Below are 16,331 nucleotides of genomic sequence, written 5' to 3'. Positions count from 1 at the left end.
GGTCAGCAGATATGTATGCAGTCCCACCACTTCAGATCTATACATTTAATCAATTTTTAGGAGGCCCCTACCTCCTTCGGAACAGGGAATATAAAACCTTAGTATTCACTGATTTTTATACATCATTCAATAAGCATAAAGTATTTTTCTTGTTTTCTTGTCCAACTGATCCAAGACATTTTGGGGCCAATCACCCCAAAACTGTAAGTTAGAACAGGAAGAGCAAACTGGTTTAAAGCTTGGACTTTATTCCTAGATGTCAAGGTGGTTTTCATTATTAGAATTGGCCTTCTAAAGTGTTAAGTATTCCTTATGCAGTTTTGTTCACAATTGTTCAATCCCCAAACATTTATATACTCCCTACTGCTCATATTTCTTTATATCACATTCCTGACCCAGATTAATATTTTCTTGGTGCTGCGGCTTTCCTGCGTTAAACATTACTTTTGCACATTTACCAAGTCTAAATGACATTCTATGTCATATGAGAAAGTTTAAACTACTTGCAATTGTGCTTTCAACTTGCCATCTGATAATGTTAACGCAGTGACAGAAAAGTATGACTGTAGATGTCAGACTATTGAACGAAAATCAAAGTAAAGGTATTTTAACATAACTGGCCCACTGGCGCAGACACAAGTGATTCGTTCTCATCCCAAACAACCCAACTTCAGACAGGACCCTGATTTCTGAAGATTGGAAAGATTGAACAGCCTAAATAATGTCTCGTTTCAGGAGGTGGGGGGGTCTGTTGTGATGTGGATGCCTTCTGGTGGAGATTGGAGGAACAAGCAATACTGTTACCACTGTTAGGCACAGAGGCAGTAAGTGATATCATCAGTTTGTGTGACACAAAACGAGAAGAAGGCCATCTGCTCAGAGTGCCTGGCAAACACAGCCGACTTAGTTCCCAGACAGCCATAATCATACAATGGGAAGCTGTGCCCTGGCTGCAGCCACCCACCTTCCTAACGTCTGCCTCACAGCTATGTGCAGAAAATGGGTAGTGGTGACCTTCCAGGAAAACAAGAACAATAGTCATAAGTACTGCACTGAACAAATGAAAAAAATAAACAGTAACAGAAAAGCATGCCAAACACTTGAAATGTGTATCAGAACTTCCACAAACACCACTGACAGTTGGAGGGGAAAACAAAACAAGTAAGACATCTTACTCTTTGGAGGTTGTAAATCAGCAGTGAGTAAGCAAGAGCTTTTGTTTTTTTTTTTTTTTTTTTAAGCAAAGGTTATCTTTATTAAAGCTCTGGAAAGCTAGCACTTCTATGACTTTTTCTGTGGTGTGCTGCCACCTAGTGGTTGTTGTGCAATATACGGATTCACATTAAATGTTTGGGTCCTCAGCACTTCACTGCATAGACTGGGGGAAGATGAAGAACCTTTTTGTAAATAATGCTGGGATGCATAAAGAAGACTTTTAAAATGCCAACACAAGAGGTGAAAGCAAGGCAGAAAGGCTTGTGCATGAAATCTTGCTGCTTACCTCTTCCGAGTGCAAGCAGCAAAATTAGACATGGTCTCATTAATCTTGCACCATAACCCCCCACCAGATTTAAACATCTATGTACAAAATATACATAAAATACATTTTCTGATTTATTTTCATTTAAAATCAGTATTCAATGACATTTTAAAGATTAAAACAGACCACAGTATTAGTTTGTATCATATAAGCCACAGACCGCTCCAGAGTTGTAGAAAAATCTGTTGATGCTCAGAGCCTCATTCAAGAAGCGAGGCAACTATTTCTTTGCTTAGTACACACAATAGACCTAGATATCTCAGTGCCTCAGCAGTAAGTGCGTCGCCTGGCAAACCCTTCCACTTCTGCTTTTACAAGGTGTGCATGTTTGGGGAAGAGGGACAGGCAGTTTCTGAAGATGCACACATCGTCGCCATCATCATCATCTTGTCACTTAATCTGAATCCAATTCTAGTGCAAGAAGGCAGATGCCCATATGATCTTCTATGGCCCAGATGCGATTATGTAAAGTAGATGCCCACTAATTACCACTCTAATGTCGAATCTGAACAGGCAGTAAATAACTAGGCTCTATTTATTTAATGTTTCAGCGCTGCTAAAACGTTACAGTCTCTCCAAACGTGTGCCACCTGTGCACACAACAAATGGTTCACAAGCACATTATGCAAATATGTTCGAACCCTGAAGGAAGGCAAGGGTATTGAAGTATGGGGGCACTACCTCGCCTCAAAGACACTTCATCTTTTAATATCAGTGATGTTTTTAAACAGATTCACTAAGTTACGTTTTATTAAAAGCCTCAAAAGCACAATAATGCCACGGGAGGAACTCAACTAATGACTTGATGCCTCGCACCTCTGGAAGAATAAATCCAAAACTTAAAAAAGGACGCATCACTACTACAAAGTAGAGTCCCTCAAGAAAAAGTAGAGACAAAACAATAAATAAGCCTGCTAACTCATCTGTCCCGAATCTATGAATCTGTATTTTGTTTTCTTTTAAAAATATGTATCACTTGGAGTTGCAAACGGATTTAGAAAAACAGCTTCTGGACAAAACAATGCAGTATAAAACACTGATGGTTTGCATTTTTAAATGAGCATAAAACATGGCAGCAATGTTTATCATGCCATCAAAAATTCAATATCCTTGCACAGTTTTGGTATCTATAATGGTAAGAGTCTTATTATTACCTTTCAGAAAAATTTATTTAAAGTAATGAGTGGTCTTTTAAAAGCAACATTTAAAAAAAATAAAAGAAAGTATATATATAATATATATATTTATATATATATATCATTCATGTCAGTCTGAACCCTGACTACAAATTTATTTACACAGGCTTCTCACAGCATGAAGGATGGACTCAAGGTTTTCTGTGTGTGTGTGTCATTTGTAAACAAGTCATTTTATCACAAAAAAGTAAAGATCCACAGGAAACGACTAGAACTGGATCACTGAGTCTCCTGCAAACATCCATGAGCTCTTTTAAATCCCATCATAAAAGACCACCCTTTTCCAGCCAGTGTGCCCCTTGGTCACAAGGCCACTGTTTGACTGAGAAATTCAAAAAAGCAACTACAGCTACAGACAGGTCAACGTAGAAAAAAAATAAAGTACCACAGGAGTCCGTTTTCCAAGAAAAGTATTGTCCTTCTACATTTCCTGTCTGCAAATGCATTCCGAAGTGGAGAGCGGGATAAAAAAGAAAAAAAAGGAAACTTCATGGTGCAAATGCAGGATGCTTGCTGCCGTCCTTAAAACAAACTAAAAAATTCGATGTCATCCAGAAATGTAAATTTTCCTAAAGACACCAACAATAAGCCCACAGCTTGTCCTTCAAGTACTTTGCTGTCCTTCAAGGTGTTTTTGTTATCTTAAAAACATAGATGTAGGGCAAAATTCTTGTCCATTTTAGTCAGAATCAGAGTCAGATGAGTCCTCAGAAGAAGACGAAGAACTATTGCTGCTCTCAGAGTCATTGTCTTCTTCCTCTGCTTCATTATCATCGTCGTCTTCATTCTAAGAATAAAGTAAAAAATATTGAGGTTACACTAATTTGCAATTCTAATAATAAATCCAGAAGCACAAAAGCAATCAAGTGGACAGCCGATAATATGGATGAATGAATAAATAGAAAAGAATTTATTTGGTAAGCGCTTTCGGCTGCGTAGTTCCAGCCTTCATCAGACCACTTCAAATTCTAAAATGCATCTATTTATAAGATGTACTTGATTACTAATTAATCAGTTAATATAAAAAAACGCCAAAATGGCTAATTACTATGACATATGCATTTCAAACCATATAACAAAGCTCTCAAATTTTAATACATAACTATATATATATAAAATATTAAAATATTAAAATATCATTGATATAAAAATTGAAATATATATATATATATATATATATATACACACACACACACACACACACACATATATATATATATATATATATATATATATATATATATATATATATATATATATATATATATATAATCATCAATTAGGTATTATCTATTTATAGCCCTTAATTTTAAAATACTAGCAATGGAAATGGAATCATTAAGTCCAGGGTCTTGCGTAGCATTTAAATATACCTGCCACCAATTTTCTTTTGACTCTAATATAATTTTCCAGGTACCTCTTCTAGGTGATGGTAGTACTTGCTCCAATATAATAAATTTAAATTTATGCCCAGGGTGTTGCGCTATATGTCTATAAAGAGCATTGTTACGTGATGCCCTATTAATGTCATAATTGTGCTCATAAATACGTTGTTTTAATCTACGTTCAGTTTTCCCTATATAATAGGCTGAACAATATGAACATAATGCGGCATATACCACCCCCAAAGTATTGCAATTATATTTTCCTTTTATTTATTTATTTATTTATTTTTTTTTTTTATCAATATACCATTTATAATTATTTCCTCGATTTCCATGATATCTGAACAATAATTGCACATATTGCACTTTTTCATCATGCCTCTTATATTGATTAACCGATGAACATGGCAATGAACAACAGGTGGCGATATTAAGGTGTTTACTTAGTGGGCAGAGACTGTTAAAAGGTAACAGGTGGGGTAGATGATGGTTGAACGGTTCAATTATGGGAAGGGTAGACAAATGTGCAGGTAGTGTTTGATGGGTCTTCGCACAAACTGATTCTCTTCCCACTGGTTTGTGAGAACGAGCTTTGAAAAGGTGTACGGTATTAGCAGAAGGGGTGACGGTCCTGAGGGTAGCCACTTGCAGAGTAGGAGGTGGGTATAAAGAGAGGGAGGATAACATGAAAGCTATGCAAGGAAGGGTTAGAGATAGCTTTATTAAAAGAACATCGACTGAAAAAATAGAAATAAACATTTGGAAAAGAGGACTGAGTATGTTGGAAATGAGGGTGCACAAAGTCAGAGGGGAATGGGAGGTAGAGGTTTTAGTTAGGTGGAGACGCTGCAGAACAGGAAGGACAACTGGTGGTAGGCAGTGTTTTTGTATACCTAATGGGGACAGGAAGTAAGTGACAAGAGATGTGTACACTTGGTATTACCAGACTTTGACAGGAAGAGGACACAGCTGTGCTTTGGGAAGTCCTTAATGTGGTGTCAGAGGTGTGCAAGGATGGATTACATGTAAAAATGAATTTCATAAGGATGGATTATATGTAAAAATGAATTTCATAAGGTGCGTCAGGAGTCCATAAGACAAGCATAATGACAATCGGTGCATGCGTAGGGGTTATGGGGAAGGAACTGCTTTTTACACAAGTAAGGGATAAAAAAGGGCAGGAGGGAGAAGTACAGTTGTGTACCCCTACCATAAATGTAGATGTTCGAGTGCATTCACTGTTACAGTCATTACACTTGGGTTATCCTGCTGGCAGGCTACCCGCAGTCGGCCTGAATTCCAAAGTCCTGGTCCGGCGTCGGTTGCTGTCGCCTCTTTCCTGACGTCAGTGCACCAGGGGTATAAAAGATGCAGCAGACGCCATTTTCTTCAGTTTTTCTTGCCCCAGATGTCAGGTGCCCCCAAAAGGGTAGGCTAAAAAAACATTGCTTATAAAAGCATGCACTAACAAACAATACCTTCATCTACAAGCAAAGACACCACATAGGTTGTATACGATAGAGAAGTACAGATAAGTCCCAGCAAAGAAGGGGGTATGGTGGGTGGGTAACCTGGACTGCAACAGTGAATACACTCTAACATCTACATTTATGGTAGGTACACAACTGTACTATGTTCATCGTGTTTCACTGTTGCAGTCATTACACTTGGGTTGCATCCCAAAGCTGAGGTAGAGCGGCTGGGTCTAAATAGAATTAGGAGTGGCTATAAGGCCCTGCAGAACTGCAGTGGCAAAGCCTGCTCTGGATTTAGAGTAAAGAGGTAAGTGGTAGTGCTCAGTAAAAGTGTGCACTGAAGTCCAAGTTGCAGCCTCCAAAATATCCTTGGTTGGTACTCCTCTGAGGAAGGCTGCTGAGGTGGCTGCTGCCCTGGTACAATGTGGTCTAATGCCCTTAGGCACTGATTTGCCATGTTGTGAATAGCAGAAACGAATGCAGTGTCCTATCCATTTTGAAATAGTCTGCTTTGAGATAGCCTTTCCTTGTGATCCTGCAGCATATGCCACTAAAAGCTGCTCAGTCTTTCTGAAAGCTTTAGTTTTGTCCAAGTAGAAGCGTAGCTGTCTGTGTATGTCCAAGGAATGCAGAAGTCTCTCCCCTTTATTCTGTGGATTTGGATAAAAAGTAGGCAAATGAATGGTTTGGTTAAGAGCCACACTGGACACTACCTTAGATATAAATGTTGGGTTTGTCCTTAGAGAAACCCTGTCCGGATGGAAGATAATAAAAGGTTCCATCGCCATTAATGCCTGTAACTCAGACTCCTCTTGCTGAAGTTATTGCTAAGAGCAGAGCTGTTTTCCATGATAAGAATTTTATCTCAGCTGTATTAGCTGGCTCAAAAGGAGGCAGTGTGAGTTTTTCCAAGACAAAATTGAGGTCCCATGCAGGTATTGGTGCTCTCCTTGGAGGTCTTATGTTTTTCACCCCCCGAGGAACTGCCTAAGCAATGGATGTGAAACAATTGGTGGTTCTGTATTGTAATGAGCTGAAATGGCAGAGGCATGGACCTTAATTGATGAGAAGGATAGGCCTTTGTCCAGCATCTCAGTCAGATATTGCAAAATCTGAGGAATATCTGGTACAAGCATGTCAATTCCTTGCGCCTGGTTCCAAGCACAGAATCTCTTCCATTTTTCTGCGTAAGATTTCCTGGTGCTGGGCCTCCTGGCCTCCAAAATAACATCCATAACTGCTTTAGAGAGGTGTATTCTGAATGGTTACAGTATCCGCTATGCAGCTAGATTTAGGGTTCTGAGTTGGCTGTGCAGGATCTGATTGTTTTGTTGGGTCAGTAAATAAGGAATTTGAGGCAATGTCCAGGTTGGGCCTTGAGACAAGCTCCTTAGGATTGGGTACCAGTGTTGGCGTGGCCAATCTGGGACAATTAGTATAATTTGTGGCTTCTCTTGTCTGACCTTTAGGAGTACCCTTGGGAGGAGAGGCAGTGGAGGAAAGGCATATACTGTAAGGTTGTTCCAGCTGAATGACAAGGCATCCACTTTCCAGGCTTGTTTGTGATAAGTCCTTGTGCAGAATCTCTGAAGTTGGCAGTTGTGAGGGGAGGCAAAAAGATCTATGTCTGGGCATCCCCATTTCCTTGTTATCATGCTGAAAATTTGGGGGTCTAGTTTCCACTCGTGAGGATCCATGAGGTTTCTGCTTAGTTCGTCTGCCAGAGCATTTGTTTTTCCTGGCAGGAATTGTGCTTGCAGGTGTACTTGGTAGGTCAATGCTGTGTTCCACAAAATCATGGCTTGTCTGCAGAGGGGGTAGGAATGTGTGCCCCCCTGCTTGTTTATGTACCACATAACTGTGGTGCCGTCCGTCTATATCAGCAGCTGTCCTGGATGAAGTAGGTCCTTGAAGGCTGTCAGGGCATTTTGTACAGCTAGCATCTCTTTTTGATTGATGTGAAGATGCCTTTGGCTTGGGGGGCCATGTGCCCTGAATACATTTTCCTGCCATGTGGGCCCCCAGGCATAATCTGATGCATCTGTTGTGAGTGTTTGCCTGGCTGTGGGTAAAGTGAATGGCTGTCCCTTGTTGTGGTGACAGGCCTGTGCCCACCATCAAAACTCCTGTTGCAGGCAGGGAATGAGTGAAATTAATGATTCCAGGCTGTGGCAATGTTGAGTCCAAACACTTTTTAGATACCATTGTAGTTTCCTCATATGCAGTCTTGCATATGGAATTAGCAGAATGCAGGATGCCATGAAGCCCAAAGCCTGCAGAATTTTTCTTGCAGATAACTGGGTCTTTGTTGCCATGCTTTTGAAGTAAGAAGTCAGTTGCCCTTGTTTGTCTGGCGTGAGATAAGCCATCTGGGCAGTTGTATTTAAGCTTGCACCCAGGAATATTATCTCTTGAGAGGGTAACTAGTTTTGATTTCTTTTAGTTTACTGTGTACCCTAGGCAAATTAGTAATCTTTTTACAAACGCCAGATGCTTTAATAGAATGTCTTTGGTCTCTGCTTGAATAAGGCAGTCGTCCAAGTAGGGATATATTTGAATTCCTCTTTGTCTGCAAAATGCAATTACTAGTGCCAGGCATTTTGTGAAGACTCTGGGCGCAGTAGATAAGCCAAAGGGCAGTGCAGAGAATTGGTAGTGCATTGAGCCAGCTATGAATCTGAGGTATCTTCTGCACGATTGTCTGATTGGGACATGCAGGTATGTCTCTCTGAGGTCCAAAGTTACAAGCCAAGCCTTCTTGCCCAGCATGGGCAGAAGCTGTTGTAGAGTCAACATTTTGAATTTTGGTACGTCCAGAAAAGTATTTAGAATAGACCGGTCCAGAATTGGTCTCCATGCTTTGTCCTTTCTTGGTACTAAGAAAAGTCTTGAGTAAAATCCTTGTCCCTCCTCGTGTTGTGGCACTGGCTGAATGGCCCTCATGTCCATGAGAGATGTTACTTGTTTTTGTGCCTCTGCCCATTGATTGTGTGGCAGGTCTGGCATACCTTTTGCTTTTGGAAGGGTGTGAAAGTGGAACCTGTAGCCCTGCGAAATAATGTTTAGGACCCATTTGTCCTGGGTGATCGTGTGCCAATTTTGTGAAAAAAGTGCTAGCTTTCCCCCTAAGGGTGCTGCCAAGAGAAAAATGCTTGGCATTGGCAGAAGGAAGTTAGTGGGGCTGTTTCCTAAATGGCTGTGATTTGTCTTCTCCGCTTTTGGAGGTAGAAGCACCCCATTGCTTGGGCCTGTATGAGCCCTGGGGCTGTTGTCTGCCTCTAGGGCATCTGTATCGGCCTCTTTGTGGCATGTCTGGCACGGGAAAGGACCAATTCTTAGAAAGCCAGTTCCTGCTAAATCTGGGTGGCTGTACCTGTAAGAAATCCTTCACTGTCTGCATAGATTTAGCTTTATCCTCCATTTATTTCAACACCTCTTCTGCCTTAACACCAAACAGAGTATCATGCTGTAATGGAGCATCCAATAATTTTGCTTTAACATGATCAGGTAGAGTCTGTTCCTTTAACCAAGCATGCCTTCTAATAACAGAACCTGCTACAGCGGCCCTGCAAGAGGCCTCCAGTGAATCATAACCACATTGCAAAGTATGTTTTCCCACTTGATCAGCTGCATGCAATAAATCCTGCAATTCCTTGTTCTCAGAACATTCAGAATTTGTCAACATTTTCTGTTTTAACAGAGACATTAAGTATTGCTGATATTTAAGCATATGAAACTGACAATTTAAAGCCCTTACAGCCAAGGTAGCAGAAGTGTAGACTCCCCCCCCCCATCTGTCCAGTGCCCTAGAATCTCTATCTGAGGAAACTGGGTTTTTAGCAGTAGCAGCCTTGACCCCTTTGGGACCCTGAGAAATAGTTTCTGGGTCAGCAGCAGGGTTTTTATATAGAAATTTATGAGAATCTGGAACCCTGTAGTATCTGTCTGGCTTAACAGGTGCAGGAGGTAAAGAGTCGGGAGACAGGTCGAACTCTGAAAATACATCATCTACAATGTCTAGAACAGGTGGAATAGCAAGAGGGCTGTGCTGAGGTAGTAGAAGAAAGTCTCTAAGCCTTTTCTTAGAATATGAATAATCCTGGCTCTCCCAGTGGAAATGCTCCCTCATGGTATGCAGGGTTTCCTCAAATGAGTAATCCTCAGGAAGAGAAGCTGAAGGAATAGATTCTTCAGCATCAGAATCCTCATAGGGAGGAACAGAGTGTCCCTGCTCTGAAGAGGAGTCAGAGGAATTGGAAACCTGATCAGAGGAATCATATTCAGTATCTTGCCTAGGCCTCTTATCAGGAGGGGGATGGGAACCCCTAATCAAAGTAATTAGGTCTTTGGTCATTTTGAGCACGGGTTTCTTAGGCATGGAAGTCTGTCCTGCAGAATGCTGCACTTGTTTCCTTGTCTTTAAAACTGTTTTAGTCTTTGTCTTGGATGCTGAAGTTGGCTTGATATAAAGCTGTGTAGGTCTGAAAAAGTACAGTTTTGTACCTACCATAAATGTAGATGTCCGAGAGGTATGCATCTGCAGTCCTAACAAATGGGTTGTCCTGCCTCAGGCAGCCCTTCGGTCGGCCGGATTCCAAAGTCTGGGTCTGGCCTCGGCTGATGTCGCAATTCACCCGACATCATAGCTGCAGTTCAGCGGGTATAAAGGCATCAGCCAACGCCATTTTCCTCAGTGTTTCTTGCCCCAGATGCCAGGTGCCCTCTAGGAAGGCTAAATTTGGATAAATGCAAATGTTTCCAAACAATAGAGAGCAAATAGAAATAAACATGTATATACATATATACAAACAAATACACCATAATAGATTCCCCCCAGTTAGCTACAAGATGGGCAAATACCCTAGGAGTACCACAGAGGGGAAGGAGGGTGGGTAATCCTGACTGCAGATGCATACCTCTCGGACATCTACATTTATGGTAGGTACAAAACTGTACTATGTCCTTCAAGGATGCATCTGCAGTCCTAACAAATGGGTAGAATACCATAGCCAAACTGGGGGAGGAGGCACTAAGGAGGCACTAAGAGTTTACGGTGTAGTTAAGATCCCTTGCAAAACAGCAGTGGCAAGACCTGCTCGGGATCTGGAGTATAAAGGTAGATTATAATGCTTGGCAAATGTATGCACGGAGCTCCAAGTAGCAGCCTCTAAAATGTCTTTGGTAGCCACTCCTCGTAAGAAAGCTGTAGTAGTGGCTGTAGCCCTTGTGGAGTGAGGTCTGATGTTTTCTGGAGTTGCCTTTCCATGAAAAGAGTAACAAAATCTAATGCAATTTCCTATCCATTTTGAGATTGTTTGTTTGAAATTGCTTTTCCTTCCATTCCTGTTGCATATGCTACCAGAAGCTGGTCAGTTTTTCTATTGTTCTTGGTTCTGTCCAAGTAGTAGCGCAATTGTCTGTGCACATCCAAGGTATGCAGTAATCTTTCCCCCCTGTTTTGTGGGTTGGGGAAGAATGTTGGTAGGTGTATTGCTTGGTTTAAAGATACCCTGGAGACCACTTTTGGCATAAAGGTAGGGTTAGTTCTCATGGACACTCTATCCTGATGGAAGATAAGGAAGGGTTGTACTGCCATTAATGCCTGTAATTCAGAAACCCTTCTAGCTGAAGTGATTGCAAGCAGGAATGCAGTTTTCCAAGATAAGTACTGTAATTCTGCTGTTGCTGCTGGTTCAAAAGGGGGAAGTGTCAACTTTTCTAACACAAAGTTCAAGTCCCATGTAGGCAATGGTGGTTTCCTTGGTGGCTTTACATTTTTAATTCCTCTCAGAAACTGCCTGAGTAGAGGATGAGAACAGACTGGAGGATCCATGTTGTATTGTGCTGAAATTGCTGATGCATGAATCTTAATGGAGGAGTAAGACAGGCCATTGTGGAAAAGCTCTGCTAAATATTCCAGGATGTTAGCTATGTTTGCCAATGATGCATCTACTCCTTTTGTTGTACTCCAAATGAGATATCTTTTCCATTTTGCTGAATAAGTTTTCCTTGTTGAGGGTCTGCGAGCCTCCAAGATAATGTCTTTAACCCTTTGAGATGAATCTGGGTTATGTTGTCTTATGCAATGTTCCAAGCAGCTAGCTGCAGTGTTTTCAAGTTTGGATGCAGGATTTTGAAGTTGTTCTGTGTTAGCAGCAGAGGTAGTAGGGGTAGAGGCCATGCGTGTTCCCGAGACATACTCCTTAGTAGCGGGTACCAATGTTGCCTCGGCCAGTCTGGAGCTATCAAGATGATCCTTGGGTGATCTTCTTTGATCTTCAGTAGCACTTTGTGCATCAAAGGGAGAGGTGGGAATGCATATGCTGTCAGGTTTTCCCAACTGAAGGATAGGGAGTCCACCTTCCAAGCAAGTGGGTGGTATGTCCTTGTGCAGAATTTTTTCAACTGGTGGTTGTGTGGGGATGCGAACAGGTCTATTTCTGGTAGTCCCCATTTCCTTGTAATGGATTTGAAGATGTCTGGATGCAGCATCCATTCGTGGGCATCCGTGGTAGTTCTGCTTAAGGTGTCCGCTAGAATATTTTCTTTTCCTGGCACAAATATGGCCTGGAGCTGAATGTTGAGGTTCAGGGCCACATTCCAGAAGTCCACTGCCATCCGGCATAGAGGATATGAATGTGTGCCTCCCTGTTTGTTGATATACCACATAACTGTGTTGTTGTCCATCCTTATCAGCAAATGACCCTGTTGAAGAAACGGTCTGAATGTCTGAATTGCCTGCTTTACTGCCAGCATCTCTTTTTGATTTATGTGTAGGATCATCTGGTCTTGAGTCCATAAGCCTTGTATGCACTTGTCCACCATGTGTGCCCCCCAACCGAGGTCTGAGGCGTCCGTGGTGATAGTCTGGTTTGGGTGAGGCCTGTGTAAGGGCAGTCCTTTGTTCGATTGGCAGGCCTGGGCCCACCACTGGAATTCTTGCTTCAGGCATGGAATTATTGGAATTTGGGTTTCTAGGCTGTGCTTGTGCTGAGACCATAAATTCCTCAGGTACCATTGCAACTTCCTCATATGTAGTCTGGCATGTGGAATCAATATTATGCAGGATGCCATGTAACCCAGGGCTTGCAGGATTTTCCTTGCTGTAAGCTGGTTCTGTGCTGTTAATGCCATGAAATAAGGTGGTAGTTGCTTCTGCTTTTCTGCTGTGAGGAATGCCATCTGGTTTGATGTGTCCAGTTCTGCACCCAAGAAAGTTATCCTTTGGGATGGGATCAGCCTTGACTTTTTTGTGTTGACTGTGTATCCCAGGGCTTGTAGTAGGTGAATAACCTTTTTCAAATCTTTTGTTAATTTGTCTTTGCTGTCCGCTTGTAACAGGCAGTCGTCCAGGTATGGATAAATTTGAATTCCCTGAAGCCTGCAATGAGCAATTACTGATGCCAGGCATTTTGTGAATACTCTGGGCACAGTAGATAAGCCAAAAGGCAATGCTGAGAATTGATAATGCTCTGATCCTGCAAGAAATCTGAGGTATCTTCTGCAATTTGGTCGTATGGGGACGTGCAGGTATGCCTCCTTGAGATCCAGAGTCACCAGCCAAGACTCCTTGCCCAGCATGGGAAGAAGTTGCTGTAGGGTCAGCATCTTGAATTTTGGAACAATAAGATATGTGTTCAGAGCGGACAGGTCGAGGATAGGTCTCCATTGGTTTTCCTTTCTTGGTACCAGGAAAAGCCTGGAATAAAATTCTTGTCCTTGTTCCATAGCCGGTACCTTTTCTATAGCTCTCATCCTTAGTAAATGGTCTATTTGCTGTAGAGCGTTTGTCTTTTGGTTTGGAGGTAGGTTTGGCATTCCTCTCTTCCTTGGAAGAGTATGGAAGTGAAACCTGTAGCCTTTGTCTATTGTCTGTAAAATCCATTTGTCTCCTGTAATGTAATGCCAATTTACTGAAAATAAGGCTAACTTTCCGCCTAAGGGTGCTTCTAGTTGTTCCCTGGTAGGCGGTTTCAGAGCCAAGTCACTGTGATTGTCCTGTGGAAGTGGTAGTGGCTGGATCTGTGGCAGTACTTCTCTGGCTGTTAGGCTGCCACTGACGTCCCCTGTAGGCACTTCTGGATTGACCTCTGCCTCTTGGGCGTCTATTTCTGCTTCTCTGTGCTCTGGTGGTGTCTGGAAAGGACCAATTCTTGGAAGGCCAGTTCCTACTAAACCTCGGAGGCTGGACCTGTAAGAAATCCTTGACTGTCTGGACAGATTTAGCTTTTTCTTCCATCTTCTTCAACACTTGCTGTGCAGGGGAACCAAACAAACTGTGCTTTTCCATGGGAGCATCTAGAAGCTTGGACTTTACATGGTCTGGTAAGGATTGCTCTTTTAACCATGCATGCCTTCTGATCACTGTACCAGTCATAGCTGATCTAAAGGAAGCCTCCAGTGCATCATAGCCGCATTTTAAGGAATGATTACTGACCTGCTGAGTGTTATGTACCAAATCCTGAAGGGACTGACGGTCTAAAGGCTCAGGTGAGGACAGTTTTTTAGTTAACTGATCTAACAGGAATTCCTGATATTGAATCATGTGGAATTGACAGTTTAAGGCCCTGGCCGAAAGAGTAGCAGAAGTATACACTTTTTACCCCATCTCTAAAGCCCTAGATTCTCTTTCAGAGGGAGGGGTTTTGGTAGAGGCAGCTGCTACAGCTTTGGGGCCCTGTGAAATAGTTTCAGGATCTGCAATAGGAGCCTTATACAAGTGATAATGTGTGTCCGGAACCCTGTAGTATCTGTCGGGCTTAGCAGGGGCCGGAGGAAGAGAGTCAGGAGCAGTACAAGCATCATTAAATGCATCATCCACAACTGTAAGTACTGGAGGAATGGCTAAAGGCCTATGCTGTGGCAAATGTAAAAAGGTCCTAAGCCTTTTCCTAGAGTCTGAAAAATCCTGGACCTGCCATTGAAATTGTTCCCTCATAGCATGCAAGGTTTCTGCAAAAGAAAATTCCTCAGGAGGAGAGGCAGAAGGGATGGAGTCTTCTGCATCTGAGTCCTCATATGGAGAATAAGGGCCTTCTGGGGGATTTGTATTGTCTGAATCATCAGAGGAGTAATCAGTAGAAACTGGCTCAGGGGGCTCTGCTCTAGGCCTCTTCTCTGGAGGGGGGTGAGAGGCCCTGTCAGGGTGAGGCTGGGATCCCCTGATCAAAGAAATGAGATCCTCTGCTAGACTAAGCATTTGAGTACTAGAGCTAGGCCTGTGAGAGGGGGTTTTAGCAGGCACGGCCTTTGTTGATTTAGCTGCTTTAGCCCTGGCAAAAGCCTTAATTGACATGGATGCAGGGGGCCTAGCAGCTCCACGTGCAGGAGTAGATATATCTAAGGGGATAGTATCTGACAAATCCTGAGAACCTGTAAGAGCAGGTGGAATTTCCGTAGCAGATTCAGCCATGCTGGATGAGGCCTCGGTGGGAGGCATGCTTTCGGCCGAAGGAAGAACCGCGGAATCGGTTTCGGCCGAAACAGACACTCGCGGTTGGCTTAACCGCGGTTTCGGCCGAAACCGCGGACCGCGAGTGTCGGTCCTTTTCCTTACGTTTTTTAGCTAATTGTGAAGTCGGAGTCTCCGACGGCATGTTATAAGCAAAAGCGGAGCCGAAAAACTCCTCTGCAAACTCCGACCGACGTCTAAGTGTCCGTCGGTTGAAGGAAGCACAGGCTAGACAAGCTGCTACGTCGTGGTCTGGGCCTAAACAAGGTAGGCAGTAAGAGTGGAAATCTTTATGAGGTATTTGTTTCCCACAAGTTAAACAGTTATTCACTTTTTCTGACATCGGCTGAGGCAAGAAAGAGTCCCCAACGGGGTACTTAGCTTTTTAGAAGTCTTCGTAGTAGCAATCTCTGGTTCTGACCGACCGGCACTTGCGAACAGCTTCTGCTTCGGGCGCCACGCGGCAAGAAAGACTGAGGAAAATGGCGTCGGCTGATGCCTTTATACCCGCTGAACTGCAGCTATGATGTCGGGTGAAGTGCGACATCAGCCGAGGTCAGACCCAGACTTTGGAATCCGGCCGACCGAAGGGCTGCCTGAGGCAGGACAACCCATTTGTTAGGACTGCAGATGCATCCTTGAAGGACATCACCCTCAGAAGCCGATGCCTGCTCAGCGGCTCTGGACCCATCTGAGGAATTCGTTTCCGAAGGCCCAATACCTTGAGTATCCAGAGGCCTAGTTGTCTCCACGTGGGAGTCGGAGGCGGCCTGTGGCTCTGAGGTAGCGGGAGTCAGGGGCTGCGAAAGAGCCTCACTGAGCACCGCTGAACCGGCGACTGGCCAAGAAAGAAGAGGCTTCATCGTCGGTTTTGGACCTCGGATGCCTGTCCTTTTCTTTCTCTTTGCGCTTTTTATGAATTCCGGTCATCAGTTGTTCCGACGGCATTATATAGTTAAACCTTCAACCAAAGCAATGAAAAGCAAAATCGTACCGACACTTAATAGTGCGTTGGTTAAATCTAGTACAAAACCGACAACTAGCAACGTCGTGGTCAGGGCCTAGGCAAGGAATACAGTAAGAATGAAAATCCTTATGAGGTATTTGCTCCCACAAGAAATACAATTATTAACTTTTTCTGACATCGGTCTGGAGCAAGAAAAAAAAAGTTTCCCCAATGGGGTACTTAGCTTTATAGAAGACTTCGGATCTGAAATTCAATTTAAAAAATCTCAGGAGTCGGCCGACCGGCACTTGCGAACTGCTTTTGCTTCGGGCACCGTG

At 43.0% G+C, this 16,331-nt stretch overlaps 1 protein-coding gene across 2 annotated transcripts in view; it reads right to left on the bottom strand.

Moving 5' to 3' along the window:
- Positions 1–1,224: 1,224 nt before the first annotated feature.
- Positions 1,225–16,331, bottom strand: part of UBTF (upstream binding transcription factor) — a gene marked incomplete at its 5' end in the record, with an annotated part of 198,277 nt that continues 183,170 nt past the window's right edge. For both annotated transcript variants that reach the window (XM_044055172.1, XM_044055173.1), the window contains 1 exon segment: positions 1,225–3,523. In XM_044055172.1, the coding sequence (XP_043911107.1) occupies positions 3,416–3,523 (108 nt within the window).

Source organism: Protopterus annectens, chromosome 13.part0 (genome assembly GCF_019279795.1).
Source record: "Protopterus annectens isolate FY-2018-M chromosome 13.part0, PAN1.0, whole genome shotgun sequence".
In the NCBI taxonomy this organism is placed as follows: Eukaryota; Metazoa; Chordata; order Ceratodontiformes; family Protopteridae; genus Protopterus; species Protopterus annectens.
This window is presented reverse-complemented; position numbering and strand designations above follow the sequence as displayed.